The sequence below is a fragment of the Erpetoichthys calabaricus genome, chromosome 2 (genome assembly GCF_900747795.2).
Source record: "Erpetoichthys calabaricus chromosome 2, fErpCal1.3, whole genome shotgun sequence".
NCBI classification, from domain to species: domain Eukaryota; kingdom Metazoa; phylum Chordata; class Cladistia; order Polypteriformes; family Polypteridae; genus Erpetoichthys; species Erpetoichthys calabaricus.
In genome coordinates, this window is record NC_041395.2 from 187605574 (window position 1) to 187619397 (window position 13824).

General features: G+C 42.6%; 1 protein-coding gene across 1 annotated transcript in view; it reads left to right on the top strand.

The window, feature by feature from the left end:
• Positions 1-13824, top strand: part of pidd1 (p53-induced death domain protein 1) — an 81611-nt gene that overhangs the window by 38344 nt on the left and 29443 nt on the right. Inside the window, exon 5 of the mRNA XM_051922579.1 lies at positions 213-386. Coding sequence (XP_051778539.1) covers positions 213-386 — 174 coding nt within the window. The remainder of the gene's footprint in view (positions 1-212; positions 387-13824) is intronic.

The following is a 13824-nucleotide window of genomic DNA, read 5'->3' on the forward strand; positions in this document are numbered from 1 at the left end:
GCACAGATGAAAAGTAGCACAGATGACTTAAGAAGAGCTGTGAAATTGTAAAAGGGAGAAATACCTTATCTGTGGAAGTTTATCTTCCATTGATTGATAGAAATTAAACTTTTTTTTCTACTTCTTATTAATCTTGTTGTGTTGACTGTGCTTTTCTTATTATTGTTACAATATATTGCTAAATAAATCTGTAGTTTTCCATTGGTGACTAGTCTATGTCCTGTCTCATACAGATGGTATCCATCAGCATGCCCTTTTTGCACCCTTACAGCAAGTCCCACAGAGATGTAGTAATTCGCACATTTGATGGGTCATCTTGGTCTGATTTGGAGACATGCATACTGCCTGAGAAGACCCGGATTTGCACCAGGAAAAGAAATTCTAAAGTAAGGGCTCTTAGTTTTCTGTGTTCATAAGGACTAAAGAAAATGGTTTTAGAATTTATTTTTTCCTAATATACAGAGGGGTGAGCTAAACATGTAATGGTGCCTGCTTGTAAAATTTCTAATATGATCATAATTATGCAGCTACTTCATGGCACTGTTCTTTGTTTCATTCAGAAGTCGGAGCTGAGAGGTATAAGTACAGTGCATGTCTTTTCCTCACACTGTTGCTGTAATTTTTAAACATAAAGGAGACTGAATTTTTATTTTTCTGAAAAGTAAAATATATTTTAAGTTTGGATTTATCAGCCATCTTTCTCTGTGCACCTGTAAGAACTTGGGTAATAATAAATTAAACCATTCCACTGTAAAATTTGTTGCATTATGTTGCCATGTAAACCATTAATCTGGCTGAAAAGAGGCTTTGTGCTGTGTTCTAGAAACGGATCCTTATTTTGTGGGCTGTTCCACTAGCAGAAAATTGGGAAATCATATGCTTTTTCTAACAGATATGCTTTTTTCTCAGAAATATACTGTGGTATTAAAAAGTTTAATGTCTTTACAGTAATAAAGTTAAATCCACAGCTAGAGGTACATTATATGTCAAATACAGTCATATGAAAAAGTTTGGGAACCCCTCTTAATTCTTTGGATTTTTGTTTATCATTGGCTGAGCTTGCAAAGCAGATAGATAGATAGATAGATAGATAGATAGATAGATAGATAGATAGATAGATAGATAGATAGATAGATAGATAGATAGATAGATAGATTAAATTAAAGAATGATAATAATGCAGGTGAAAAAAAGACAATAACTTTGTATAATGTTAAATGTTAACGTTTACCCCCGCCCCCCCCCCCCCCCCCCCGGGTAGAATTGAAGAGTCGCATAGTTTGGGGGAGGAACGATCTCCTCAATCTGTCAGTGGAGCAGGACAGTGACAGCAGTCTGTCACTGAAGCTGCTCTTCTGTCTGGAGATGATACTATTTAGTGGATGCAGTGGATTCTCCATAATTGATAGGAGCCTGCTGAGCGCCCTTCGCTCTGCCACAGATGTTAAACTGTCCAGCTCCATGCCAACAATAGAGCCTGCCTTCCTCACCAGTTTGTCCAGGCGTGAGCGTCTTTCCTCTTAATGCTGCCTCCCCAGCACACCACCACGTAGAAGAGGGCGCTTGCCACAACTGTCTGATAGAACATCTGCAGCATCTTATTGCAGATGTTTGAAGGACGCCAGCCTTCTAAGGAAGTATAGTCGGCTCTGTCCTTTCTTGCACAGTGCATCAGTATTGGCAGTCCAGTCTAATTTATCAGCCAGCTGCACTCCCAGATATTTATAGGTCTGCACCATCTGCACACAGTCACCTTTGATGATCACGGGGTCCATGAGGTGTCTGGGCTTCCTAAAATCCACCACCAGCTCCTTGGTTTTGCTGGTGTTCAGTTGTAGGTGGTTTGAGTCGCACCATTTAACAAAGTCATTGATTAGGTCCCTGTACTCATCCTCCAGCCCATTCCTGATGCAGCCCACGATAGCAGTGTCATCAGCGAACTTTTGCACATGGCAGGACTCTGAGTTGTATTGGAAGTCCGATGTATATAGGCTGAACAGGACCGGAGAAAGTACAGTCCCTTGTGGCGCTCCTGTGTTGCTGACCACAATGTCAGACGTGCAGTTCCCAAGACGCACATACTGAGGTCTGTCTTTAAGATAGTCCACGATCCATGCCACTAGGTATGAATCTAATCCCATCTCTGTCAGCTTGTCCCTAAGGAGCAGAGGTTGGATTGTGTTGAAGGTGCTAGAGAAGTCTAGAAACATAATTCTTACAGCACCACTGCCTCTGTCTAAGTGGGAGAGGGATCGGTGTAGCATATAGATGATGGCATCCTACGCTCCCACCTTCTCCTGATATGCCAAAACTGCAGAGGGTCAAGGGCATGTTGAACCTGTGGCCTAAGGTGGTGAAGCAGCAGCCTCTCCATGGTCTTCATCACATGTGATGTCAGAGCAACAGGCCGAAAGTCATTCAGCTCACTAGGATGTGATACCTTTGGGACTGCGGTGATACAAGATGTTTTCCAAAGCCTCGGGACTCTCCCCTGTTCCAGGCTCAGGTTGAAGATGCGCTGTAGAGGACCCCCCAGCTCGATGCACAGACCTTCAGCAGTCGTGGCGATACTCCATCTGGACCGGCTGCTGTGCTGGCACGAAGTCCCCTCAGCTCTCTGCTCACTTGCGCTGTTGTAATTGTGGGTGGGGATGTCTCTCCTATGCTGGTATCAGCAGAAGGATGTGTGGAGGGTGCAGTACTCCGAGGTGAGAGTGAGAGTGGGTTAGGGTGGTCAAACCTGTTAAAGAAGTTGTTCATTTGGTTTGCTCTCTTCACGTCTCTCTCGATGGTGGTACCCCCCTTCGAGCTACAGCCAGTGATGATCTTCATCCCATCCCATACTTCCTTCATGCTGTTATTCTGCAACTTCTGCGCCAGCTTTCTCCTGTACTGCTCCTTCGCCGCCCTGAGCTGGACTCGGAGTTCCTGCTGCACGCGCTTGAGCTCATGCTGATCACCGTCTTTAAAAGCCCTTTCTTCTGGTTCAAAAGGCCCTTGATGTCACTTGTAATCCATGGCTTGTTGTTAGCATAGCAGCGTACTGTTCTTACTGGAACTACAATGTCCATACAGAAGTTGATGTAGTCAGTAGTGCAGTCAACAACTTCCTCAATGTTCTCACTATGAGATCCCTGCAGGATATCCAGTCCTGTAGTACCAACTTCCTTTTAATATATGGACATGCCCTATGGAAACAGTAAATATTTCAGCAATGACATTAGGTTTATTGGATTAACAGAAAATATGCAATATACATCATAACAAAATTAGACAGGTGCATAAATTTGGGCACCCATATGAGATATTACATCAATACTTAGTTGAGCTTCCTTTTGCAAATATAATAGCCTATAGATGCCTCCTATAGCCTTTGATGAGTGTCGAATTCTGGATGGAGGTATTTTTTGACCATTCTTTTGACCATACAAAAATCTCTCCAGTTCAGGTTAAATTTGATGGCTGCCGAGCATGGACAGCCTGCTTCAAATCATCCCATAGATTTCGATGATATTCAAGTTAGGTGACTGTAACGGCCATTCCAGAACATTGTACTTCTCCCTCATCATGAATGCCTTTGTACTGTAGATTTCGAACTGTGTTTTGGGTCATTGTCCTTGGTTGGATTATCCAACCCCTGCGTAACTTTGTGACTGATGCTTGAACATTATCCTGAAGAATTTGTTGATAAACTGGGTTGAATTCATCTGACCCTCAACTTTAACAAGTCAAGTCAAGTCAAGTCAACTTTATTTATAAAGCACTTTACATACAACAAGCCGCTGACCAAAGTGCTGAACATAGGCTAAAATAAATTTTAAAACAAAACAAAATAATAAATAAGTAAAATAAAATACAATAAATGAAACTAATTAAAACATAGTAAACACAACTAAACAGAGTTAAAACAGAGTAAAATCAACTGCTCACACAGGATCAAACGCCAAACCAAAGAGGTAAGCTCTTAAGAGCAGACTTAAAAATGGGCAGTGAGGAGGCCTGTCTAATGTGGATCGGCAGAGAATTCCAGAGCCTTGGAGCCACAACGGAAAAAGCCCTATCCCCCCTGAGCTTTCGCTGAGTCCTAGGCACATCCAGAAGCAGCTGACCAGCTGATCTGAGTGAGCGGGAAGGAGAGTGCATATGCAGCATCTCAGCGAGTTAGGGCGGAGCAAGCCCATTTAAGGACTTAAAAACAAATAAAAGAATCTTAAAATGAACTCTAAACTGAACAGGCAGCCAGTGCCAGTGAGGATAACACAGGTGTAATGTGCTCATTTTTTCGCGTGCCAGTTAAAAGGCGTGCAGCAGCATTTTGCACCAGCTGGAGCCGAGACAGGGTGGACTGGCTAACACCAACATACAACGAATTACCATAGTCCAACCGGGTTGTAATGAAGGCGTGGATTACTGTTGTAAATTGATCTTTGGAAAGAATGTTTTTTATCTTCGCCAAACGTCTTAGCTGAAAAAAACAAGATTTCACCACCGCACTGATCTGACCGTCCAGTCTAAAATCCTCATCTATCCTAAAACCCAAATTTGTAATAACAGGTGTACCATATTGTGCAAGGGGACCCAAATCCACAGGAGCAGAAGTAGAAATAGACCCACTGGTGCCCCCAGGACCAAAAACTATAACCTCTGTCTTATTTTCATTAAAATTTAAGAAGTTTACTGCCATCCAAGCTTTCACCTCTTCTAGGCACATAACCAAAGTTTGTATGGAGTAAGCATCCTTGAGTTTGAGGGGTACATAAACCTGAGTATCGTCTGCATAACAATGGAAAGCAATTTTATGCTTTCTGAGAATAGAGCTAAGAGGCAGGAGATACAAAGAAAATAGCAGAGGACCAAGTATGGAGCCTTGCGGAACCCCACATGATAGTGAAGCAGAGGAGGATCTAAATTCATCTAGCCTCACTGAAAAAGTTCTTTGAGTCAAGTACGATTTAAACCACGCCAAGGCAGTACCACGAATGCCCACACAATGCTCCAGACGAGATAATAAAATACTATGATCTATAGTATCAAAAGCAGCTGTTAAATCGAGCAGAACTAAAATCACTAATCCTCTGAGTCTGTTGCCAAAAGGATGGTCATTACAAACCTTCAGTAATGCAGTTTCAGTACTGTGAAGCGGCTTAAAACCAGAAAGAAACACTTCGAGCACATCACTTTCATCTAAAAAGGCTTTCAATTGAATATACACACTTCTCTCCAAAAGTTTGGACAGAAATGGAAGCTTGGAAATCGGTTCTAAAATTGGATAGCACAGTGGGATCTAGGCTTGGTTTTTTGATCAATGGTTGCACTATGGCATGTTTAAACAAATAGGAACTACGCCTGAGGAAAGGGCTGCTATTGATAATAGCAAGAACAGATGGCCCTAAAACAGAAATAATCTCTTTAAAAAGAGAAGGTGGGACAACATCAAAGGAGAACCTGAGGGCTTCGATTGACCAACAATCTCATGTAAACAAGATAGACTCACCGGCTCAAACTGATAAAAAAACAGCAGAGCAGGGGAGAACAGCTAAGGGGTCATAAACAGTGAGAGGTATATGAGCCCTAACATTGTTCACCGTATCTACAAAGAAGTGCAAAAATTTCTCACATGTCTCAAAAGAAGGTTCCATACAGGCATTCTGTGGAACATTTAAAACCCTATCTATACAGTAATCCCTCCTCCATCGCGGGGGTTGCGTTCCAGAGCCACCCGCGAAATAGAAAATCCGCGAAGTAGAGAACCATATGTTATATGGTTATTTTTATATTGTCATGCTTGGGTCACAGATTTGCGCAGAAACACCAGGAGGTTGTAGAGAGACAGGAACGTATTCAAACACTGCAAACAAACATTTGTCTCTTTTTCAAAAGTTTAAACTGGTGCTCCATGACAAGACAGAGATGACAGTTCTGTCTCACAATTAAAAGAATGCAAACATATCTTCCTCTTCAAAGGAGTGCGTGTCAGGAGCAGTGACTGTCACAGAGATAGAGAGAAAAGCAAACAAATCAATAGGGCTGTTTGGCTTAAGTATGCGAAGCACCGCGGCACAAAGCTGTTGAAGGCGGCAGCTCACACCCCCTCGTCAGGGAGCAGACAAAGAGAGAGAGAGAGAGAGATAGAGAGAGACAGAGTTTGTTTTCAAGCACAAATCAATACGTGCCCTTCGAGCTTTTAAGTATGCGAAGCACCGTGCAGCATGTCGTTTCAGGAAGCAGCTGCACAAAAGATAGCAACGTGAAGATAATCTTTCAGCATTTTTAGACGAGCGTGCCGTATTGTCTAGGTGTGCGAACAGCCCCCCTGCTCAATCCCCCTACATCAGGATCAGAGAAAGTCAGCGCAAGAGAAAGAGAAAAGTAAGCTGTGGTAGCTTCTCAGCCATCTGCCAATAGCGTCCCTTGTATGAAATCAACTGGGCAAACCAACTGAGGAAGCATGTACCAGAAATTAAAAGACCCATTGTCCGCAGAAACCTGCGAAGCAGCGAAAAATCCGCGATATATATTTAAGTATGCTTACATATAAAATCCGCGATGGAGTGAAGCCGCGAAAGGCGAAGCGCGATATAGCGAGGGATTACTGTAATTTCAAATAACACACGAGGTTTGTGATAGTTTGACAGAATAATATTTGACATGTACGCTCTTTTGGCATCTTTCACAATAACTGATAACGACGCCAGCAGTCTTTCAATACTTGAAACGATACATGCAAATTGTCCTTTCTCCACTTGCGCTCAGCTTTCCGGCACTCGTGTCTGACAGTGCGAGTTGTGTCATTAAGGCAGAGCTCAGATTTCATTTTAGGCTGCCTGGTTTTTAATGGAGCCACAGCATCTAAAACAGTTTGGCAGGTGGAATAAAACCAGGAACAGAGCTCCTCCGTATCGGAGGACGCATATTCAGGAAGATCACATTGACTAAACAAAGCAGAAAAAATGTACAGCAGTGGATGGATTAATGACCCGACAGCGCCGCACAGAAGCACGGGGTTTATCAGCTTTACAGGGCAAGGTGATGTCAAATATTACAGGCTTATGATCTGAAAACACTGCGTCCAAAATTGTCAAATTCGCCACAGAAAAGCCGAGCGATAGGACAAGAATCCACATGTCCCCAGTTCCTGAACTAGCCACACAGCCCCACAGCATGATGGAACCTCCACCAAATTTGACAGTAGGTAGCAGGTGTTTTTCTTGGAATGTGGTGTTGTTCTTCCGCCATGCAAAGCGCTTTTTTGTTATGACCAAATAATTTTTGTCTCATCAGTCCAAAGCACTTTGTTCCAACATGAATCTGGCTTGTCTAAATGAACATTTGCATACAACAAGCGACTCTGTTTGTGGCGTGAGTGCAGAAAGGGCTTCTTTCTCATCACCCTGCCATACAGATATTCTTTGTGCAAATTGCGCTGGAATTGTAGAAAGATGTACAGATACACCTGCTGTGGGCTGGTGCCCTGCCTGGGGTTTGTTTCCTGCCTTGTGCCCTTTGTTGGCTGGGATTGGCTCCAGCAGACCCCCATGATCCTGTAGTTGGGACATAGCGGGCTGGATAATGGAATAATGGATGTACAGATACACCATCTGCAGCAAGATATTCTTGCAGGTCTTTGGAGGTGATCTGTGGGTTGTCTGTAACCATTCTCACAATCCTGCGCATATGCTGCTCCTGTATTTTTCTTGGCCTGCCAGACCTGGGTTTAACAGCAACTATGCCAGTGGCCTTCCATTTCCTGATTACATTCCTTACAGTTGAAAGTGACAGTTAAACCTCTGAGATAGCTTTTTGTAGCCTTCCCCTGTGCTGAGGATTGACTGTACTTTTTTACTATTTAACTCTGTTACAAAACAGACTGAAGTAACCTGTAGTAGTAGTAGTAGTAGTAGTAGTAGTAGTAGTAGTAACCTGGATCACAACATAAGTGACTCGCAGATCATTTGTATATTTAGAGATTTAAGATGGTTTCAGGATGAAATCAATATATTGAAAAAGCACATGATTCTAGTGGTAAATGTCTGCAAAAGTGTGAAGTCATGATCAATACACTGAGGATGACATAGATCAAGTGTCACCATTTAGCACTCCAAAGAATCAGCCAGCCGTATGGTATCCGGCAGCGATTACAGGTGACCCAAATGAGTGTCATGGTTTTCTCAACCAGTGCAGAATTATTCCTGACAATTGTGCTTGCATTGTGTTTATAATGTCATTTCTTGATAAAATCCAGTCCAATAGGCATCTACAATGTATGACACAAATCACCCGTGTTTTTTTTTTTCTCTCAATCAATTTATGCAGGAGTTTTTGATGTTCTGGTTAGAGTAGAACTAGTGGCTAAGAAATTATTGCAATTCTGGTTGTCTTAAAAGTTCACATCATTTCAAAACATCAGTGATGTAAGACATCCTTAACCCAGCCACAGGGGATGCACAAACCAGTGTGTTTCTTCGTGCCGGTCCCAAGCCTGGATAAATGGGGAGGGTTACGTCAGGAAGGGCATCCGGTGTAAAATTTTGCCAAATCAATATGTGGACAACAATACAAATTTCCATACCGGATCGGTTGGGCCCCGGGTTAACAACGACCGCCACCAGTACTATTAGCCAACAGGGTGCTGGCGGGAATTGGGCTACTGTTGGCCGAAGAAGGAGAAGGAGAAGAAGAGGGTGGAGATGTGTCCGGAGGCAGGAGGAGAGGAGGAAAGTAAAGAGAGTGGAACTGAGGGTAAGAACTTTGAATGTTGGCAGTGTGACTGGTAAGGGGAGAGAGTTAGCAGATATGATGGAGAGAAGAAAGGTTGATATATTGTGCGTGCAAGAGACTGAATGGAAGGGGAGCAATGCTAGGTGGATTGGAGGTGGATTCAAATTGTTCTATCATGGTGTGGATGGGAGGAGAAATGGGGTAGGAGTTATTCTGAAGGAACAGTATGTAAAGAGTGTTTTGGAGGTGACAAGAGTGTCAGACAGAGTGATGATTATGAAGATGGAAATTGGAGGTGTGATGATGAATGTTGTTAGTGCATATGCACCGCAAGTTGGGTGTTCAATGGGTGAGAAAGAAGATTTTTGGAGTGAGTTGGATAAAGTGATGAACAGTGTACCCAAGGAACAGAAAGTGGTGATTGGAGCAGATTTCAATGGGCATGTTGATGAAGGGAACAGTGCAGACGAGAAGGTCATGGGTAGGTATGGTGTCAAGAAGAGGAATGAAGAAGGTCAGAGGATAGTGGATTTTGCCAAAAGGATGGACATGGCTGTGGTGAATACGTATTTTAAGAAGAGGGAGGAACATAGGGTTACGTACAAGAGTGGAGGAAGATGCACACAGGTAGATTTCATCCTATGCAGAAGAGTCGATCTGAAGGAGATTGAAGACTGCAAAGTGGTGGCAGGGGAAAGTGTAGTTAAGCAGCGATGGTGTTCTGTAGGATGATGTTGGAGATCAAGAAGAGGAAGAGAGTGAGGTCAGAGCCAAGGGTCAAATGGTGGAAGTTGAAAAAGGAAGACTGGAAGGTTGAGTTTAGAGAGGAGGTGAGACAGGTACTGGGTGGCAGTGAAGAGTTACCAGACAGCTGGGATACTACAGCAGATGTATTAAGGGTGACGTCACGCCAAGCACCCTTCTTGCTATCTGGAAACAGGAAGGAGGAAAAGGAAACCTGGTGGTGGAATGAGGAAATACAGGAGAGTATACAGAGGAAGAGGATGGCAAAGAAGAAGTGGGACAGTCAGAGAGATCCAGAAAGTAGACAAGAGTACAAGGAGATAAGGCTCAAGGTGAGGAGAGAGGTGGCGAAGGCTAAAGAAAAGGTGTATGATGAGTTGTATGAGAGGTTGGACACTAAGGAGGGAGAAAATGACCATGTACCGATTGGCTAGACAGAGGGACCGAGCTGGGAAAGATGTGCAGCAGGTTAGGATGATAAAGGATAAAGATGGAAACGTACTCACAAGCGAGGAGAGTGTGTTGAGCAGATGGAAATTGTACTTTGAGAGTCTGATGAATGAAGAGAACGAGAGAGAGAAGAGGTTGGATTATGTGGTGATAGTGAATCAGGAAGTGCAATGGTTTAGCAAGGAGGAAGTAAGGACAGCTATGAAGAGGATGAAAAGTGGAAAGCCGTTGGTCCAGATGACATACCTTTGGAAACAGGGAGGTGTTTAGGAGAGATGGCAGTGGAGTTTTTAACCAGATTTTTTAATGGATTCTTGGAAAGTGAGATGATGCCTGAGGAGTGGAGAAGAAGTGTACTGGTGCCGATATTTAAGAATAAAGGGGATGTTCAGGACTGCAGTAACTACAGGGGAATAAAATTGATGAGCCACAGCATGGAGTTATGGGAAAGTAGGTGATGATTAGTGAGCAGCAGTATGGTTTCATGCCAAGAAAGAGCACCACAGATGCAATGTTTGCTCTGAGGATGTTGATGGAGAAGTTTAGAGAAGGCCAGAAGGAGTTGCATTGTGTCTTTGTGGACCTGGAGAAAGCATATGACAGGGTGCCTTGAGCGGAGCTGTGGTATTGTATGAGGAAGTCGGGAGTGGCAGAGAAGTACGTAAGAGTTGTACAGGATATGTATGAGGGAAGTGTGACAGTGGTGAGGTCTGCGGTAGGAGAGATGGATGCATTCAAGTTGTAGGTGGGATTACATCAGGGATCAGCTCTGAGCCCTTTCTTATTTGCAATGGTGATGGACAGGTTGACAGACGTTTATTAGAGAGGAGTCCCCATGGACTATGATGTTTGCTGATGACATTGTGATGTGTAGCGATAGTAGGGAGCAGGTTGAGGAGACCCTGGAGAGGTGGAGATATGCTCTAGAGAGGAGAGGAATGTATGTCAATAGGAACAAGACAGAATACATGTGTGTAAATGAAAGGTCAGTGGAATGGAGAAGATGCAGGGAGAAGAGTTGGCGAAGATGGATGAGTTTAAATACTTGGGATCAACAGTACAGAGTAATGGGGATTGTGGAAGAGAGGTGAAAAAGAGAGTGCAGGCAGGGTGGAATGGGTGGAGAAGAGTGTCAGGAGTAATTTGTGACAGACGGGTATCAGCAAGAGTGAAAGGGAAGGTCTACAGGATGGTAGTGAGACCGGCTATGTTATATGGGTTAGAGACGGTGGCTCTGACCAGAAAGCAGGAGACAGAGCTGGAGGTGGCAGAGTTAAAGATGCTAAGATTTGCACTGGGAGTGACGAGGATGGATAGGATTAGAAATGAATACATTAGAGGGTCAGCTCAAGTTGGACGGTTGGGAGACAAATTCAGAGAGGCGAGATTGCATTGGTTTGGACATGTGCAGAGGAGAGATGCTGGGTATATTGGGAGAAGGATGCTAAGGATAGAGCTGCCAGGGAAGAGGAAAAGAGGAAGGCCTAAGTGAAGGTTTATGGATGTGGTGAGAGAGTACATGCAGGTGATGGGTGTAACAGAGCAAGATGCAGAGGACAGAAAGATATGGAAGAAGATGATCTGTTGTGGCAAACCCTAACGGGAGCAGCCGAAAGAAGAAGAAGAGTGATGTAAGACATCCGTGACTCGGATTGGGGAAGTGGGGTTCTGGTTTGTTAGAGAGATACTTGTGGATTATGAATAAGGACTGTGGGGGGATTTGGGATTGATAATTGTGCCCAAGCATTTTGTTGTCTCACAGATTGCTGCAAATTCACGCATTTGGCGGTGTTCTGTAATGTTTTTGCAATGATTTGAAGGTGATTCACTCAAATTTCACTTAACATTCCAAGTTTATTTACAAATCATAATACCATATTGGCATGAATCTCTAAAATTAGATCTGCATCATTATGAAATGGATTGGAATAAATGTCTATCAAAAGGAAACTAGAAGTCAGTAATTACATGTACTCACTCAAATACCGTATCCTTAGTTGTTCTCTTTCTACCATCTTCTGAACAAAAAAAGTGACTCGACATGCGTATGGGAAAAAATGTGCTTTGCTGTGTTTGATCATGCCTTGACTATTGTGCATATTTTGCCTTTTCTTATCATGGATGAAAATGACTTTGCCGCAAAAAGCTGAGTGTTGATAGATATTCTGAGTTTGTAATGAACAGTGTGCATGTAAGAGGACAATTGCTTTGGCTTTTTAAAAAATGTAAGGCACTGCTTTGATATATAGTGTAATCAGCTTATTTCATTTTCAGTTATGTTGAGTTTACAGTACAATTATATTCCTATCTGCCCGTAAGCAGTGCTTGATGTGGAAACAAATTACTGGAAGTGCTTTGTTTAGTCCTTGCGTATTCCTCCTCCCAATTTGTTATTACTTTTACACGATGCGGCGAGGGGCTCCCCCTTGAAGCTTTGAACGCTGCTGTTACCAGTTCATTTAAAGCACTGCCTGCAAGACCAAACAAGCACCACCACATCCCCATGTACTTTCCTTGTCCGATGCGCAACTCTCACTGCATACAAGTACCTGTGCTTTTCCCATTTTGTATGATGCACTGATTAGTCTGCCTTCCATCAACTAACAGTGGATTCCAGTTAAACTACTAGTATCAAAGAACAGGAGTTGCAAATGCCTCCTGTTGTGAATATGAGTGCCTGGTGGCTTTCTTGTTAAGTGTGCAAGAGTTTTTTTTAAAAAAAAAAATGATGGTTGTTGTTTGCAACTTTCAGAAAATTTTTGGAAATGTTTGGAGCCAATCAGCGATGTTTATTTACATTGATAATGTGTCCTGCCTGTTGGCAAAGGATGATATCATCGACCATTCGTTCAGCCCTAACTGAAATGTTGCAAGGGTTGAAGGTCCATTAATAAATATATTATGGTCTTTCATATGCTGTCAGTAGAAGGAGACTGGAAGAATGAGGCTGTCATCTCCATATTTAAAAAATACATTATCTTTTAAATCTTCTAAGCTTAACACACACACACTGGGCCTATTCACCCAATTACATGTAAGTGATGCCTAATTGCCAGTCACTCTGTAATATTCCACATAGAATCCCATCCACATAAGTACCATATGAGTGATGTATGCACTGCCAGTCACTCCCTAGTACTTCACATAGAGACTCGCTATCTTCGGCACAAATAACACAATGCAGGCTGATACACCTTTTGGTCAACCAACAATAACTTGTACTGCACTGTACCTCCTATTGAGGTGCCCCTCATCAGCCTGATAACCATGCAGGTCGAAGCAAATGTCAATTTTCCCAGCCCAGGTGCCATAATATTTACTTTATTATTTAAACCATTCTAGATATAACGACAAAATATAGAAATATAAAAGCAAAGTGGTATTTATTTAGGTACGGTGTAATAATACCAGTAGAAGAATATAAAATAGTAAATATAGACAGATTGTCAAGTGTGTATGTATGTAGTCTTAAGAGGCTCACATCAATGTTAAAGGAGGATGTTGTCTTGGGGTGGCTTTTTGATTCAGCAATCGGTGTGATTCATGAGTTATGTTCTCCGACATCCAGATGATATAGGGTCTCTTTCTGACGTGCCTTGGACTATGACTTTGCTTCTTCCTGTTGCACAGGCTACTATTTATATTAAAATTACATGTGGGATCCTGGACCATGTAAACTAACACAAATATGGTTGGCAAGCTATCCTAGTGATGGATGGCTCTGCCCAAAAGCTTTGATCCTTGTACGTATCTGTGTAGTATCTTACTGTCTCCTGTTCCTTTACTATGAACTGGTAAACTGTCCTAATCTGAAACTATAAATTACTCGATTACAAGCCACAGGCATTACAGTTATAAATGATTTCGTACAAGGCAGAAAACATTGTAAAAATGTATTTGTGTAGATAACATT